This window comes from Octopus sinensis, linkage group LG12, assembly GCF_006345805.1.
Source record: "Octopus sinensis linkage group LG12, ASM634580v1, whole genome shotgun sequence".
NCBI lineage: Eukaryota > Metazoa > Mollusca > Cephalopoda > Octopoda > Octopodidae > Octopus > Octopus sinensis.
In genome coordinates this window covers 78,847,924-78,863,861 of record NC_043008.1, presented here as the reverse complement: position 1 = coordinate 78,863,861, position 15,938 = coordinate 78,847,924, and the positions used below count along the sequence as shown (strand labels likewise).

The following is a 15,938-nucleotide window of genomic DNA, read 5'->3' as shown; positions in this document are numbered from 1 at the left end:
CTGAGAGGCATGGTAGACCATCGCCCACCCCTACAGCTCATGTAAGCCATACACATCTCCTCAGGTTCAGTTATCATGTGCCCCTGTTGGTTCATCAAAGACCTTAATGGGACATTATTGCCACACTGAGACCCTACAACACGAGCCCATCTGGTGAAGTCAATACCCTCATGGCCCATTGCACGCATCTTCGCACTGACTCTGCAACCCTTGTGTTTAGCCTCGAGGTGATGGTTGAGCACTATTCTCGTGGTCAACACTTGAGAAGCAGAGCCAGATCTCATTGCCTTCTCTAATGCGTTCACTAAGTCCCTCTCTACACTGTTTCTATTCCTAGCTAACTCTCTACTAAATCTAATCGACTTTTTTTATGGCTCTTTTGAGGGCATACCACCATTTGTTATTAATAATGGTCCCTGTCAATGCCCTTATCACTAACTGTCTAATCCGACTCCTGTAGGCTTCACAGGTTTGTAGTGACTTATTTAGCTTCCGGTAGCCAGATCCCTATCTAGTCAGGCTTTCTACAACCAGCTTACAGGTGACCAGTTTGTGATCACTGTAGCTGACAATGATTAACTGTGGATACCTAGCTATATTCTTGTCCTTAATCCTAATTATTATTCTGTTTAGATAAGATCTAGATGACCACGTCCACTGTAGAACATCCGGGTGATCTAGTCTGTATCAATCTGAGCAGATTGTTGAGGCAAAAGCTTACCTTTCTATACCAATTCAAGCCAGTGTAATCTATGCATGCATTGCAGATTGCACTGAAGTCGTCTAATACCATTAACGTGTGTGATGTACTCAGAAAGTTTTTCAGATTTTTGAAGAAGTTAGGCTGTCCTGCCCCCCTGCTCCCTGGGGTATAGACCGCTATTAACCTGAAGGCCTTACCACAACTGAGTGTCACATCTAGGGCGACCAGCCTGCCTTCTGAATCAACAGATTGTTCTAGTTTCTAGTTTGAGCACTTTCCTGAGTAGAACTATGACTCCCTGCACATCTCCCGGTTGACATGGGGAATTGACTTTCTCATAGTCGCTTAGGAGCAGTGCAAAGTCCTGCAGTCCCCTCAGTTTAGTTTCAGTAAGAGCTATCACAACTAGTCGATGCGATCTGAGATCGTTTAGGAGACAAGCTTGCTTCCAATCTGATTTCAGCCCATGCACATTTATACATCCTAAATTAAGTGAGTACATGGGTGGAGGCTTATGCTTGAAGTGTGTTTCAGCTGGAAAGTAGGTCCTTCCTTGACCGTTTCAGTTGTGGTTGGTGGGTAAGCTTTTTATTTTATATGATTGTAATTTTCTCTGTATAAAATGAAAAGCTCAATGTTTTTCAGGGTATCTGTGTTACCTGGTGGCTTGAATATTTTTGTCATTTTCTGTTTTGACATAATTCTTTTTAAATTTCTGCTTTTGTTATTAATAGCCATTATAGTCATGTGGGGTGGGAAGATTGGGGCCTGTGTATCCTGTGGCTGTGTGTGTTTGTGAAGTTGTGTGTGTCTGTGTGAGCCTTTGCATGGATGTTTGGTTGGGTTGTGAATGTGCAGGTGTTTCTGTGGGGGCGGGATTTGAGCCTTTTCTTTTTCTCTTTTTCCTTTTCACGCTCTCACTCTGTGTCTTCTTCTATCTCTGTCTCTGTGGTGTCTTGTATGGGTATATCATCCACTTTCCCTGGTTTTGGTTCGATTTATGCCAGCGTTGTAGGTGCTTCTAGTTTTGTTGGTGGTGGTGGAGGTACTGCTGGTTTTGTCAGCGGTGAAGTTGCTGCTGGTTTCTCCTTTGGTAGGGTGGAGGGATCTTTTTCTGCTGCTGGTGTTGGCTTGAATTCAGCCCTAATGTGCCCTTTCTGTCTGCATTTATAACACCTGGGCTTCCTGCCTTCCACGTTCACTCTCAACTTCTTCTCTCCCACCGAAATTATAACTATAATTTTCTCTGAATCTTCTAAATTCTAAAGCCTGTCCTGGCCAGTTCTGCTGTTGGTACTTACAGGTTTGTAGGATAGTTATTTTATCCTCCAAGCCCATTAACATTGCATCAATAAGCCAGGCAACATCAATTTCTGGTGGTATTCCCCACCGTTCTTACCTTAGAAGAGCGTCTACCAAGGTATGTGGGAAGGAAAGCTAGCTCGGCTATTTTCAATGTGTTTTTTGAATGTTGCCAGGCTTTTTCCTTGGTCCATTCTCGCCAGGGGGCATCGTACATCCCCTTTGCACACACCTAAATATTTGTAATATTAGCAACAGAAAGAAATAGATTAAGAGGAGAGATAGTTAGCAGACTAGAAGAGCCGATTAGTAAAGTCATCACTACTAATGTGTTAGTGGTGAGAATGGCCCTTGATAGTTTCTTTGAGGCAAAATGTGAAAGCTACATTGTCAGAGCTAATGCTCATGCACTAAAATATGATGGAACTAAAGTTGTCTGATGGGCCTGAAGAGTAGAGATGCGATGCAGAAGCAAAACCACAATTGGGTCTTTGATAGATTGAGATAGACATGTGCTACTCAGTTCTGAGCAGATGTGTGCAGCTTTCCTGCAGCACTTCGTGCTACTATTTGGGGAAGACAATGGGTCAATGACAGTAGTGGACTTTAGTTCATACCTGGACAGCCTGTTGTAGCTCTTAGCAGCAGAAGCAAGGTTCTGTGAAAAGCTGATGATGGCCCATAACTCTGCTAAACAGAGTTTAAAATTTTAGCCAAGATGTTGGTGTTTGTCACTGGTAGTCTGGTTAAGGAAGCACAAACATGTGCATTCCCGAAGACAATTATCACCTTATGTGATACACCATAGAGAGGGCTGGCTTTGGTGGGGCACTGATAAATTTGGTTCAGTTAAAAACATTTGATGGGGTTGACCACTGTTATTCAGAAGCCATCTTGAAAGTAGCCAGTTTTGGACCCCTCTTCAGAGGCTGGATTGCTGAAATACATAGAGGCACCTGTGCAGTGGTCAAAATAAATAGCCACCTATGTCAATTGCATGCTTGGTTTGTCACCTCTTCTGTATGTACTGGCTCTTGAGCCACGACTGTGGAAGTTAGAACAGTTGAAGGGTGCCCTGTTCAAACTGGAACCAAAATCGATGCTGACAAGTTGGTGGGCTTCCAACTAGGCACTTGGAGAGGCAGGTCGATGCCATTGAATGGCATTGTCGAATGCTGGACTGATGGACCAGTTAAACTTCTCAGGATCTAGTTTGGTCCTGACCTCCAGGTGAATAAGAACTGAGATGAGGTGATGAGCATGGTGGCCAGTCTTACCCAGAAATGAGCAGAGTGGAAGCTGACCTGAAAGGTTTTCTTTTATTGCTTGATCGTCTTGCCCCAATTACTGCTCGATCAAGTTGGAACATCTCTTGTTTATTTTATTGTGGAAGGAACACATTGCAATGGTCAGGTGGTCAGTCGGCTGCCAGTTCCCTCTGCATGGTGGCTTAGATGCCGTGGCTTTTGACATGTGCTTAGGTTGTGCCACCTGCAACAATTTCTAGACAGTGAATGTGTGTGGGCTGATTGTGAAGCATGTCTTTCTGCTGCTCATCTCTTTGGTGGTGCTGCAGTCCTAGGTGAAGGATAGACTAAGAGGCACCTAGACACCTAGAACACCAGTCAGGCAATAAAATCAGTGGATGTTCCACTTTAGAAATATATAGAGGATTAGTAGCAAAGAAGTGCGATGACATCCTTGGGTAGACCCTGGCCATCGACGAAAATGAACTGGTGAGTCTGTTCTGGATGGCATTATGGTTGGAGACTACTATGGATACTTTCCTGATGCCTTTGGCCTGGCAGTGCAACCAGAGAGCACTACCAGTTTGAGATAAACTCTACAGTCCTGGAGGTGCATGCAGAGCAACAAAACCATTCTGTGAGCATTCATTCAGTGTCTGGGTATTGCTGACTTGTGGAGTTATGTTGAACAGCTGTTGTTATATGTGGAACAGATTTGTCTGTCAGCTGAGTCCTACTGCCCTCCTTCAATCAGACAGGCAAGGCAGTTTTCCTTTGTCTGGTGGCTGTGGCAAAAAAGGTTGTCTAGTGGATGTGGCTGAATCCAGTGGATGGGGCTGATGAGGACAGAGATATTCCTCTTTGGTAGAGCCCTCATGAAATTATTATTATTATTATTTGATGAAAATGTTCGGCCAGTTTTTCTGGATGTGAGGGAAAGTATCAGCTGTCTACAGCCCACAGACAAAGGTGACACTTGTTTACTGATCATGATTCAAGACCCCTGTGGAGAATTCTTACAGTTCCAAGTAATGATGATTTTTGTAGGTCTTCTGTCTTTACATTTGTGCCTATCTTTTTGAGTCATGTTGGTAGTTGAGTGTTGATACTTCTAAGCGCACCAATTATTACTGGTATCATGTCCACTCTCTTCATTACGCACAATCTGTGTATTTCCCACTTCAAATCCTCATAGTTGTTCAGTTTTTCTTCTTCTTTCTCTTTGATCTTGTTGTCATTGGGACAGGCTATATCGATTATCATGCAAGTTATTTTCCTTTTTGTTCACCATAACAATGTCAGCTTTCTGATGTCTGATGTCATACTGAATCATTGCATCCCACAAAATTTTGCAATCTTCATTCTTGATAACATCTTCTGAGATTTGGTCATACCATGTCCTTGCTCTTTGTAGGCTATGATTTCCACAGAGCTCCCAATGGATCATTCTTGCCATCATTGTCATCAAACTATCAAGGCATGGCATTTTGGATCTCCAAAAGTTTTGAGATTCTTTGCTCTCATTTTGCCTATTAAAACCTTGATCAGTAATTTATTTTGTTATAACTTTATCAACATTGTCTGGATTGCAGTGGTAATATTTTGTTTAGAAAATACCTCTGTTCTAGGGATGTATATATTGACATTTATTTCAAACTAGCACTATGACCTGGCAACGCCGGGTCATAGTGCTAGTGCATGCATATACAGCTGTGAGTGTGTGCACATACACGCAACTACTGTCCAAATCTCTGATCAATCACATACAGCTAGCTGGCACTCAATTGGCGTATCAAGTTTCAGGCATTTTGATTGGGTTTTGGATAGAAAATTCACAAAAAAGTCACTTCTATTGATTTTTTAATGGCTTTGCGGGGTGACTGGGGAAATGTAAAGATGTGCACGACCACCCTTGGACGGTTTTGAATGACCATAGAAAGTGCGAGCCCTCTAACTTAAAAATTGTGGATTTGTATAAAGGACACATACGCACACACACACACACACACACACATTTTGCCATTTATATATAGAGAGATTACTTTGAAAAACAAAAATATTGAAATTTTACAAAACTTTTTATAATGTTAGGACATGGTAAAATAACAATAGTTGACAATGGAGAACATTCAAAGTTTTCACATTCCAAAGAGAACTGTGACAGACCCATGGCATAAGAACATGACAATGTCAAGTCAGTGAGAGCTGAAACAAATTTAACAAAAGCAATAACAGCAGTAGCAGCAGCAGCAACAACAACAACAACAACAACAACAACATCAAAGATGAAATGTGATCAAGTACAGCACCAGCACCAGCAGCAGCATCAATAATAGCAATAGTGAAAATGAGAACAATGATAGCATGAAACAGAACAAAAGCAAATACTACAATAGCATCAGGAATGATAGAAATATAAACAACAAAAACTGCCTGTGAAACAACAATAATATTAACAATATCAACATTAAATGCATACAACGAACCATATCTTTATCAAGGGCATCTAGCTAGTGGGTTGCGCATTCACTGGAAGATTTGAAAAGTAAAGCCCTTCAATATAAACAAAATATTGCTAAACCAGGAGTAATGTCTCTCAGGGAAGATGAAAAGACAAGTTTCAAAAAACAAACAATTGTGTATAAATGCATCTGTCAAAAAGACAGAAAACTTAAATGTCTGACTTCAGTAGAAACAAGAAAATGCCTGAAAGTTGTATGGCCCTCATTTCTACACATATATAAAGGAATATATGGGATGGTTATGATTTTCCTATGTATGGGCAGGAAATTTACTTGAATTCAAATTAAGAACATGCTGATTCACAGAGATCCAGCAAGAATCTTAGCAGACATAGAGGAATATGGTTAGACTGTGGAGATGAAACCCCCCAACCCCCAAATCAAAAGGACTGGGATTCTAATGCAATTGTAGATACTGTTTGCCCCAGAGGAAGTCACCAGCATTCACATTTTTTTTTTGTTTCAGGGAAAGCAAGTTGATGCTGGTAGTAGTAGAGGATAGAAAATCCAAATGTTTTGTGTATGGTAATTCAGATTACTTTGAAGTTTTCTGTTCCATGATGGAGGAAGCACAGCACCTTCCACTATTATTACTAATTCCACCAAAAGAAGCCCTCCTTCATACACAAGTAATGGAAAATACCAAAAAAACTCATATATACCTCATTCCTCTGAATCAAACCTCACAAAATGAAAAAGCCCATCAGGAGATGAAGAACTGATGAAATAACTCTAAAAGGCCTTTATTGGGGACAAGAAAGAAAAACAGACCCAAACAAATAGAGGTTGCTCCAAATTGAAAGCAGTGAGATACGATAGATAAATAGAAAACTTGTCACAAAATCACACACCAAAAACATCAACACCATCATTACAACAACAAAACCAACTCTTAGAAGAAACATTCACTCACAAATTCACACAAAAACAAATGCTTTATCAACAATATGACCAAATCACACACTCATGTACATAGTTTCTTTATCAACTTCACTGTTGTTCAGAAGAGCAACATCAATTTGATTGAAGAGTAATCAGCAACAAAACTATTCTGATGAGTTGAGAGTTTTGCTGAATTCCTTCTGAAAATATCCCGAGACACTGCTTATTCAGAAAATTGTTTTGTCCTAAAAAAAAAATATTCCAGAACATTGGAGTGTTTAGAAAATGTCTCAATAAAAGCATCTTAGAGAAGCTTTACTCACTTCCCTCTCAGACAAAAAGGAGGCTGGCTCAACAGACATCTCCAAGAATCAAGGTAAATGATCTAAATGGCTGCACTTAGAGTAGGTTGTATAAATATTTGTGTTTGGTTTAGAAGCAAAGTCGCTTGTTTGATGATCTCAGGTCATTAGATATAGAAGTGACAGTCTTTTGCAAGACAAGGATTTGTGAGTGCACTCTCTGACACCAAATTTTGACAATTATAAGGCTTTCTTATCTTGTGGTCTGTTGTATTTGGGTAGTGGAGTGGAAGCACTCTTTCAAAAATCCTTGGGCCTTGAAATATGAGCAATCTTCCTGGAACCAGTTGGTAATTTGGTGGTCCTGAACATGATGGCTATCTTCAGACAAATAGCTATCTATATTCCAACAGGAGCAGGTTAGCCTGATTTCTTCAGAAGTATAGAAACTTTCCTTGGAATGTTTCACTCTTTAGTATTAGTTATGGACTGGAATGGTATTCTAGATGTGAGGCTAGCACTGAAAAAATGGGAGCAAAAACGTCAAAACCTTATTCAGAAGATTCCAGCTACCTGACAGGTACTAACTGGATTTCCTTGATATGCTAGTGCTAGTGTGGACATGAAGAAATCACAGTAGGTAATCGAAATTATATTTAGATAGAATATTTGTTAGACAAGAGGATAGGGATAATGTAGGATAACCACAGTTCAAGCTGGTCAGTGACACAGACCACAAATTTGTCATCTGCTCAATTGATTTAGATAGCACCTATTAACTGGGACATGTTTGCTGGCAATTGTATGCATCATTACCAGTATACTAGACAGAGGGGATAACTGAATTAGTTAAGCAGCTGCTAGTAAAAGCATCATGGTCAAAATTGCTGGTGGTAAGAATGGCCTTTCACCATTTCTTTGGGGTGAAACCTGAAGGCTGCATCATGAGAGTTAAGCCTCATGCACTCAATATGAGAGAACTAAAACTGCCCAATGTACCTGAGTGACAAGAGGCATGATTTCTCAAGAAAATCACAATCAAATCTTTGATAGATTAGGATGGGCATGTGCTACTTGGTTTTGAGGAGATGTGTGCAGCTTTCTAGCAGCACTTTGTGCAGTTGTTTGAGGACAGTGGTAGCAGCAGATTTTAGTTTGTGCCTGAACAGTTTGATGCAACTCTTGGCAATAGATATAAGATTTTGCAAAAAGCCAATAATGGCCACTGAAATATGGGAGGTTATAAACAGTTGCACAAAAAACTAATTGCCTAGTTTCGATGGTCCTGCCCTACAAATTCTACAAGTTCATACCAATAATACAAGTTAGTTTAGCAACCTTTTGACAGATGTCTATCATAACTGGCAGCAAAATGGAAGTATTCCTTGTGTTGTGGTAAGTGGTAAAGCTACTACAAAAACCAAATCAACAAAGGAGATATGCTAGGCAATTTTTGGCCCATACTCTGTTAACACACAGAGTTTAAGATTTTGGTGAAGGTGTTAGCAAAAAGATTGATACTCATCATCAGTAGTATGGACAGGAAGTGCAAATGTGCTCAACCCTGAATAAGTCCCTTCATTACAACCTTGATCTTATGCAGTACATTGTGGAGGGGGCTGGGAACATATTCGACTTCACTGGGCCCCTGTCAGTCAAATACTTTTGAAAAGGTCAACCAACATTACTTGGAAACCATCCTGAAACTGGCTGGGTTCAGACCTGTTTACAGAGTTTGGATCGCTGCAATGCACAGCAGCACCTGCTTGGTGGTTAAGGAAAATAGTCACCTCTTGGAACCATTTCACTTCACACATTTGGTTTGTTAGGACTGCTCACCCCTGTCTCTTCTGTATGTGTTAGATCTCAAGCCACTGCTGTGGAAGCAGGAACAGTTGAGGGGCATCTCTTTTCGTCTGGGACTTGGGAGGGCTGTGTTGACATATGGAGATGATGTCACCATTATACTGTCAGACACCTCTGAAGTGAAGATGGTCTGCAACCATTCTAAAAGAATGAGAGATAGTGGCATAGGTCAAAATGAATGTTAAAAAATTGGTGGACTTGCAGCTGGGTACCTAGAGAGGCAGTAATTCTTTCATCATCATCATCATCATCAATAATAATTCTTTCATCGTCTCATCATTGTTAGTAATTCTGTCATCATTAGTGGTAATTCTTTCATTTCCATCATCGGTAGTATTTCTTTCATCATCATCATTGGGAGTAGTTCTTCCTCATCATCATTATCTTCATTATTGAAAGTAATCCTTTCATCATTGGTAATAATTCTGTCATCATCGGTAGTAATTATTTCATCATCATCATTGGTAGTAATTCTTTCATCATTGTCATCATCAGTAGGAATTCTATCATCATCAGTCATAATTCTTTTAGCATCATCATCAGTAGTAATTAAATCATCATCAGTAGTAATTCTGCCATTATTGTTATCATCGGTAGTAATTGTGTCATCATTTGTAGTAATTCTTTCATCATCATTATTGATAGTAATTTTGTTATCATCTTTATCATCAGGAGTAATTCTTTCATCATAACCACCATTGGTAAAATTTCTGTCATCATTGTTTTCGTTGGTAATAATTCTGTCACCATTGATAGTAATTCTCTCATCATTGTTATCAAAGGTAGTAATTCTTTCATCATTGTCATCATTGCTAGTAATTCTTTTAGCATAATAGTAACTCTTTTATTATCATGACTAGTAATTCTGTCTTGTTAGCATCTGTAATAATTCTTTCATCATCAGTAGTAATTATTTCAATGTCATCATTGGTAGTAATTCGTTAATCATTGTCCTCATCTGTAGTAATTTGTTTCATCATTGTTATCATCTTCATCAGCAGTAATTCTTTCATCATTGGTCTCAAGGGCCATGAAAAGCATATAGTACAATGTGAGGACAAAGACAGTGATGATTTATATAAAATCATGTAAACAATAAAAAAAAAATAACAATCGACAAACAATTCTAACAAATTCCCCAGTGGGTACTAAAGAAGAGTTAGGCTAATATTAAAAACTGAGTTGTAAGGTGGTGAGTTGGCTGAATCGTTACTATGCTGGACAAAATGCTGAGTGAAATTTTTAAAGGTAGTAAGCTGGTAGAATTGTTAGCATGTCAGGTAAAATGCTTAGCAGCATTTTGTCTGTCTTCATGTTCTGAGTTCACAATCTGCTGAGGTTGACTTTGCCTTTCATCCTTTATGGTTCGATAAAATAAGTACCAGTTGAGTACTGGGGTCGATGTAATTGACTTAGCCCCTCCCTCTACATTGCTGGCCTTGTGCCAAATTTTGAAATCTATATCAAAAACTGAATTTGGTGCTAGAAATAAAATAACAAGTATAAATGTGCAAACCATCCTACTTATTAACTACAGCTTCAACATAATAAACCAGAAGTAAATTGAAGATGTTTGACAGAAAACCCATTAAAGCATTCACAGAATTTCAAAGCCATCACTCCAAACATATTTTACATCCCAGAATGACTCTAAAACACATATCACTAATCACACACTTTGTATGAAATGCAAACATAGCCCACCAAAATAACACAATTCACATTGCACATACTCAACACAACAGATGAAATACTAAAATAACACCAGAAACAATGAATCAAGTGCAAAACTGATATAACATGCTCCCAGAATAATCTATTGGAAATATATTATCAAATAAATTCTTGAGAAGTAGTTTTTGTTTGTTTCTTCTCTTTCTATTTTCTTTTTTGCTCTTGTCTAAAATATTTAGAATACTCTTTTGTGAATTGTTGGATTTGTTGGAGCATCAGACAAAATGGATCACAGGATTTGTTCCAAATCTCTGCCCTCTGAGTTCAAATTCTGCCAAGATCTATTTTGCCTTTCATCATTTTGGGGAATCACTAAAAATGTTTCAAAATTACATTTGAAATAGTGCCAATCTAAGGCAATTGACAGAGGTGTAAGAATGTCATATTGGACTACTTGCGGTATTTGTTTCAGTGGTTTGTGCTCTGAGTTCAAATCACACTGTGGCCTACTTGACCTGACACCACCACCTAGCATTGTGGGTGCCTTTAGTAAAGTTCATTCAGACTAGGTTTCTGGTTCGAGGATATATTCCTCACCAACTTTCACTAGTTTTGAAGGCTCTGTAAAGGGTCATTAAGGCCTTTACTCTTGAATAAAAGATTAACAAAACAATCTCATTTCAAATATGTTTGTAAAAATAATTAATTTATAAAATTTATTTAGTATTTTATTAATATATAATATTGTTATATATTATATTTTTTATAATATTATGAGATCATATTTTATAATATTATGAGATCATATTTTATAATATTATGAGATCATATTTTATAATAATATAAATTGTTATTATAAAATATTGTATGAGCAAAGTCTATATTTCTATATTACAGAAAAGTATGGGAAAAACAGTCTAGTGTTCATTCAAAGAACATTGTCAGCTTTAACAAGTATTGCACAGACCAAAAAGCATAATTCTAAAAAGCCTGATTTGAATCGGTTGGTTACAGAACTAATACCCCTTTACAGTAACTATTTATTACCTATTGGAGTTGTAAAAGATCAGAAAAGTGTCTCAAATAATGTCTTACATGTAAGTTGCAATAATTAAATAAGAAACTGTAGTATCCTCACTTCTTTGTTTTCATTCAAAGATTTTTTGATTTACATTTTTCATGTATGCTTTTATTTTTTGACACTAACAATTTACATTTATGATGTAATATAGCATAATATAGGGTGTGACAGAAAAACCCTCACATATTTTACATGGCTATTGGTGTGGCATGAATGAAGTCAGGTTAGTCATCATGTGGTTAATATTTTACTGTTTTATTGAGTTCATTGTATGGATTGGTGCACACTGTGTTTTTGCTATTCAAATGTTTGTCAACTTGTAACATGTGGGAGGTATCATTGATGTTCACTCTATACGATTATATTACATTAGTTTATATTATATTGAACTATGCCTCTATGTTTGTTGTTTTATATTTTTTGCAAATTATGTTTCATTCAAGCAGCATAAACATTTCCACGTAGTAAACTATTTTATTTTATCAATATTGCTGTTAGTTTTAATATTATCATTTCCCTATGATTTCTTAGCAAAATTCTGTTCATTTCAACAATGAGTTTTATTTAAAAAATTTCCCATTTAGGATTTTTGGATTAAGCTAAGAATTTAGTAACTACTCTCCTCTTCACACACAAACACAATTAGTGACTATACTTCTACGCTATTACATTTTCTTCTACCACCCTATCACAACAATAAACCTGTTCCACTTATCTTACCATCCCTTATCCTTCCACTTATAATTATTACTTGCTCTCTTCTATTCTCTTCCAGTTATAGGGGCCACTTTTGGCCCTTAAGCTTGGAAGTTACAAGGCAATTTTCACTAATGCTAGTGTTCCTATCTTTTTCAGAGCCTGAAAGATTGCTTTAAGATACAGGTGTATTTTATAAATATGTCTGTTCAAGTATCATAACAGCATTAAGCTATTAGTAGCTCTTTCGGTTGTGATTTCAAATTGATGTATGTATGGGTATATATATATATATATATATATATATATATATATATATATATATATGATGGCTGCCCCCTCTTTATCAAGTATGGCCATTACACAAAGCTTAACTGTTATTGGTGCTGTGATTGAATGTGACTTTTATTTACTTTTTAAGGCTACAGCCAGCTATTCAGTTGAGACTCACAGCATTATCAACAATCATGAACAATGTTGCTATTGTGCAATGGCTGTGTAAGATTCTTTTTAAAGTGAGGAAAGGCTGTGCACTGAGTCAGTCCCACTCACTAAGCAACAGCAGCCATAATCCAAAAAGAAAAACAAGTCAACATCATCGGAAACCACTGAGCTGTAGGTTTTATGTCGGAGTTATCCCAGTTACCTGAGTTACCTTCTCCTAGAAGGATGCCCTAACAAAGGCTAGGAGTCCTTCACTCCCAATGGTTTAACCGCGCGATCGGGTATTCAGTCTGATTATTTCTATGTCTCTGTGCATGATACAACCTTAAGCCTTAAAAAAAAATACACATTTATTGGATGGCTGTTGACTCTCAAGAGTTCCTCCGCCCTTTGACGGGTTTTGTTTTTCATGCCGCAGGGTGTCCAATAAACACCCTCCTCACCTTGGTGGGGTTGCCAGTTTAGATGCTGACGGCCTGACCATGCAACAGGTTGTACTGGATATATATATATATATATATATGTACACACACACACACAGACATGCAGGAAGAAAATAGACACCTTTAATTTTCAAAATCTTTTATTTAATATGCAAAGTGAACAATTGAAATGCAATTGATAGGTAGGACTACATACTTTAGTATTTAGTTGACATTCCCTTTGCAGTTTTTAATTCAGAAACTCAACTGATGAGCTTTGTGATTGTCTCTTGTGGAGTTTCTGCCCACTTTTCACACAACAATCGAAACAATTATCTTTAGATTTAGGTTTCCGTTGAGTTTTTTGTATAGCTCTATCTAGTATGCTCCAAAGATTTTCAATTGGGTTCATGTCAGGAGATTGGCTTGGCCAAGGAAGCCTTTTGATCCCATTTTCAGTCAGCCATGGTTGATTTCTTTTCCCTGTTTGACATGGAGACCCATCTTCCACGAATAAAAACTCATTTTTCGTTATGTTATCATGTGGATACATCGGAAGTAGTCCTTGCTTAAGTATTTCGATGCATTTTTCAGAGTTTATGGTTCTAACACATTTGATCAGCTCAGAATGACCAATGCTAGTCACAGTCCCCCATACCATTACAGAGATACCGCTATGTTTCACAGTTGGTTGGAGTCATTTCAAACCAAATTCTTGATTGGGAAGCCTCCAGACCCAAACATTTCCACTGTCTGAAAATAAGGCAAATCTGGATTCATCTCAGAAAATCCCTCTATCCCAAAATGAACTGACATCTGAGCCCATTTCTTTCTTTTCCTGATAGGAGAGGTTTTCTTCTAGCTGCTCGTCCATAATACTCAAGCTTATACACCTGTAACACATGTTCTTGGGCTAACTTCTAGCTGTTCTGCAATGTTAGAAGCCTTCGAACTCAACTTTTCCACAATTCCTTTCAAACAGTGAAGCTTCCTTTCTGAGGGCCCAGGTCAGCTGGGATGAGAATCTGTTGATTCTTTTCTCTGGCTTTTGAATTGTACTATAATTCTATTAACAGTAGCAAGAGGAATTTGAAGATTTTTGGCAATTTTTCATTGGCTAAGACCAACTTCAGATTGCCCAACAATATAACCTCTTTGAAAATCTGACAGCTCTGCTGAATTTTTTGTGTATGACATGATTACTTTTTGCAAATGTTTAATATAATGGCACTTGGATTGAAAAAGAATAATTACATAGTAAATTCTACACCACTGAAAACACATTGAGACGCTTAAGTCAGAAATTTTGAAAATTAAAGGTGTCTATTTACTTCCTGCATGTCTGTGTATATAAATATATAGATAGATACATGCAAAGATATATATATATATATATATATATACGTATGTATGTATATATATACATATATTCTTTTACTTGTTTCAGTCATTTGACTGCGGCCGTGCTGGAACACTGCCTTTAGTCGGACAAACTGACCTCAGGACTTATTCTTTGTAAGCCTAGTACTTATTCTATTGGACTCTTTTGCTGAACCACTAAATTACAAGAACATAAACACACTAGCATTGTTTGTCAAGCGATGGTGGGGGGAAAACACACACACACAAACATGCCATGATAGATCGTTAGCTCCTACACACATTTTTTCTCTCCTTGTTTTTTTCTGTGTATCTTTCTGTCGAAGAGCGTAGGCTCGAAATGTAAAAGACTTTTTCTATTTCTATTCCTGAGCGCTATACTAATACATTTGTTTGTACTCCACCTGCCTTCGTCTTTTGTTTATTTTTGTAAACCTTCCCGTTATATATATATATATCATGGGCTACTCTCAGGTTCCATCTACCAAATCCATTCACAAGGCTTTGGTTGGCCCCAGAAGCTATAGTAGAAGACACTTGCCCATGATGCCATGCTGTGGGACTGAACCAGGACCCATGTTATATTTTTTATATTATGAGATCATATTTTATAATAATATAAATTGTTATTATAAAATAGTGTGAGCAAATATGAAGAGTGTATTTCTATATTACAGAAAAATGTGGGAAAAACAGTCTAGTGTTCATTCAAAGAACATTGTTGGCTTTAACAAGTATCGCACAGACCATATATATTATATATATAACAATTTAATGAATAAAACATATGCATACATACATACATATATGTACATACCTACATCTATATGTATATATACATGCATATATTCCTTTTCTTCAGCTGCCTCTGTTTTGACTCAATGCGTGTTTCGAAGGTAAGGGCAGAACACGACCACGCCGAAGCAGTCCGACCGGAGGGCTACTAACTTTCTTTCTGCCCACTGCTTTCAACAAGTCAACATCAGCTTTTTTCTGTCTTCACAAGCCGATCTTCAGAATGTGTCCTAACGAATTTTTTCAGCGTCTAGGCTTAAAAAAAAGCCCTTATTGTTGATTTCCTTGTCTTGTCTTTTACTGTTTTTATCTTTATTTGTACTGTTTTTTTCTTCATTTGTATTGCTTTTACGTCCTGTTCTTGTCACTTTTTTTTTTACCCCTCCACAAAAAAATTTTATTTAAATCATTTTGCAGGAATGACTGCTTCAACGTGGTCGTGTTCTGCCCATACCTTCGAAACACGCTTTGAGTCGAAACAGGGGCAACTGAAAAAGGGGAATATTCCTTGTGTTGTTTGTCTTGTACTCTGTTTTTTCGTTGTTAAAAAAGTCCGTTTCCTTGTTTGGTTTTATGTTTCTGTTTCTCGTTGTGTTCTACGTTAATTTGAGGTGTCCTGTAC

General features: G+C 37.7%; 1 protein-coding gene across 2 annotated transcripts in view; it reads left to right on the top strand.

The window, feature by feature from the left end:
• Nucleotides 1–15,938, top strand: part of LOC115217952 (membrane metallo-endopeptidase-like 1) — a 227,942-nt gene that overhangs the window by 86,430 nt on the left and 125,574 nt on the right. For both annotated transcript variants that reach the window (XM_029787671.2, XM_036508066.1), the window contains exon 6: nucleotides 11,396–11,595. In XM_029787671.2, coding sequence (XP_029643531.2) covers nucleotides 11,396–11,595 — 200 coding nt within the window. The remainder of the gene's footprint in view (nucleotides 1–11,395; nucleotides 11,596–15,938) is intronic.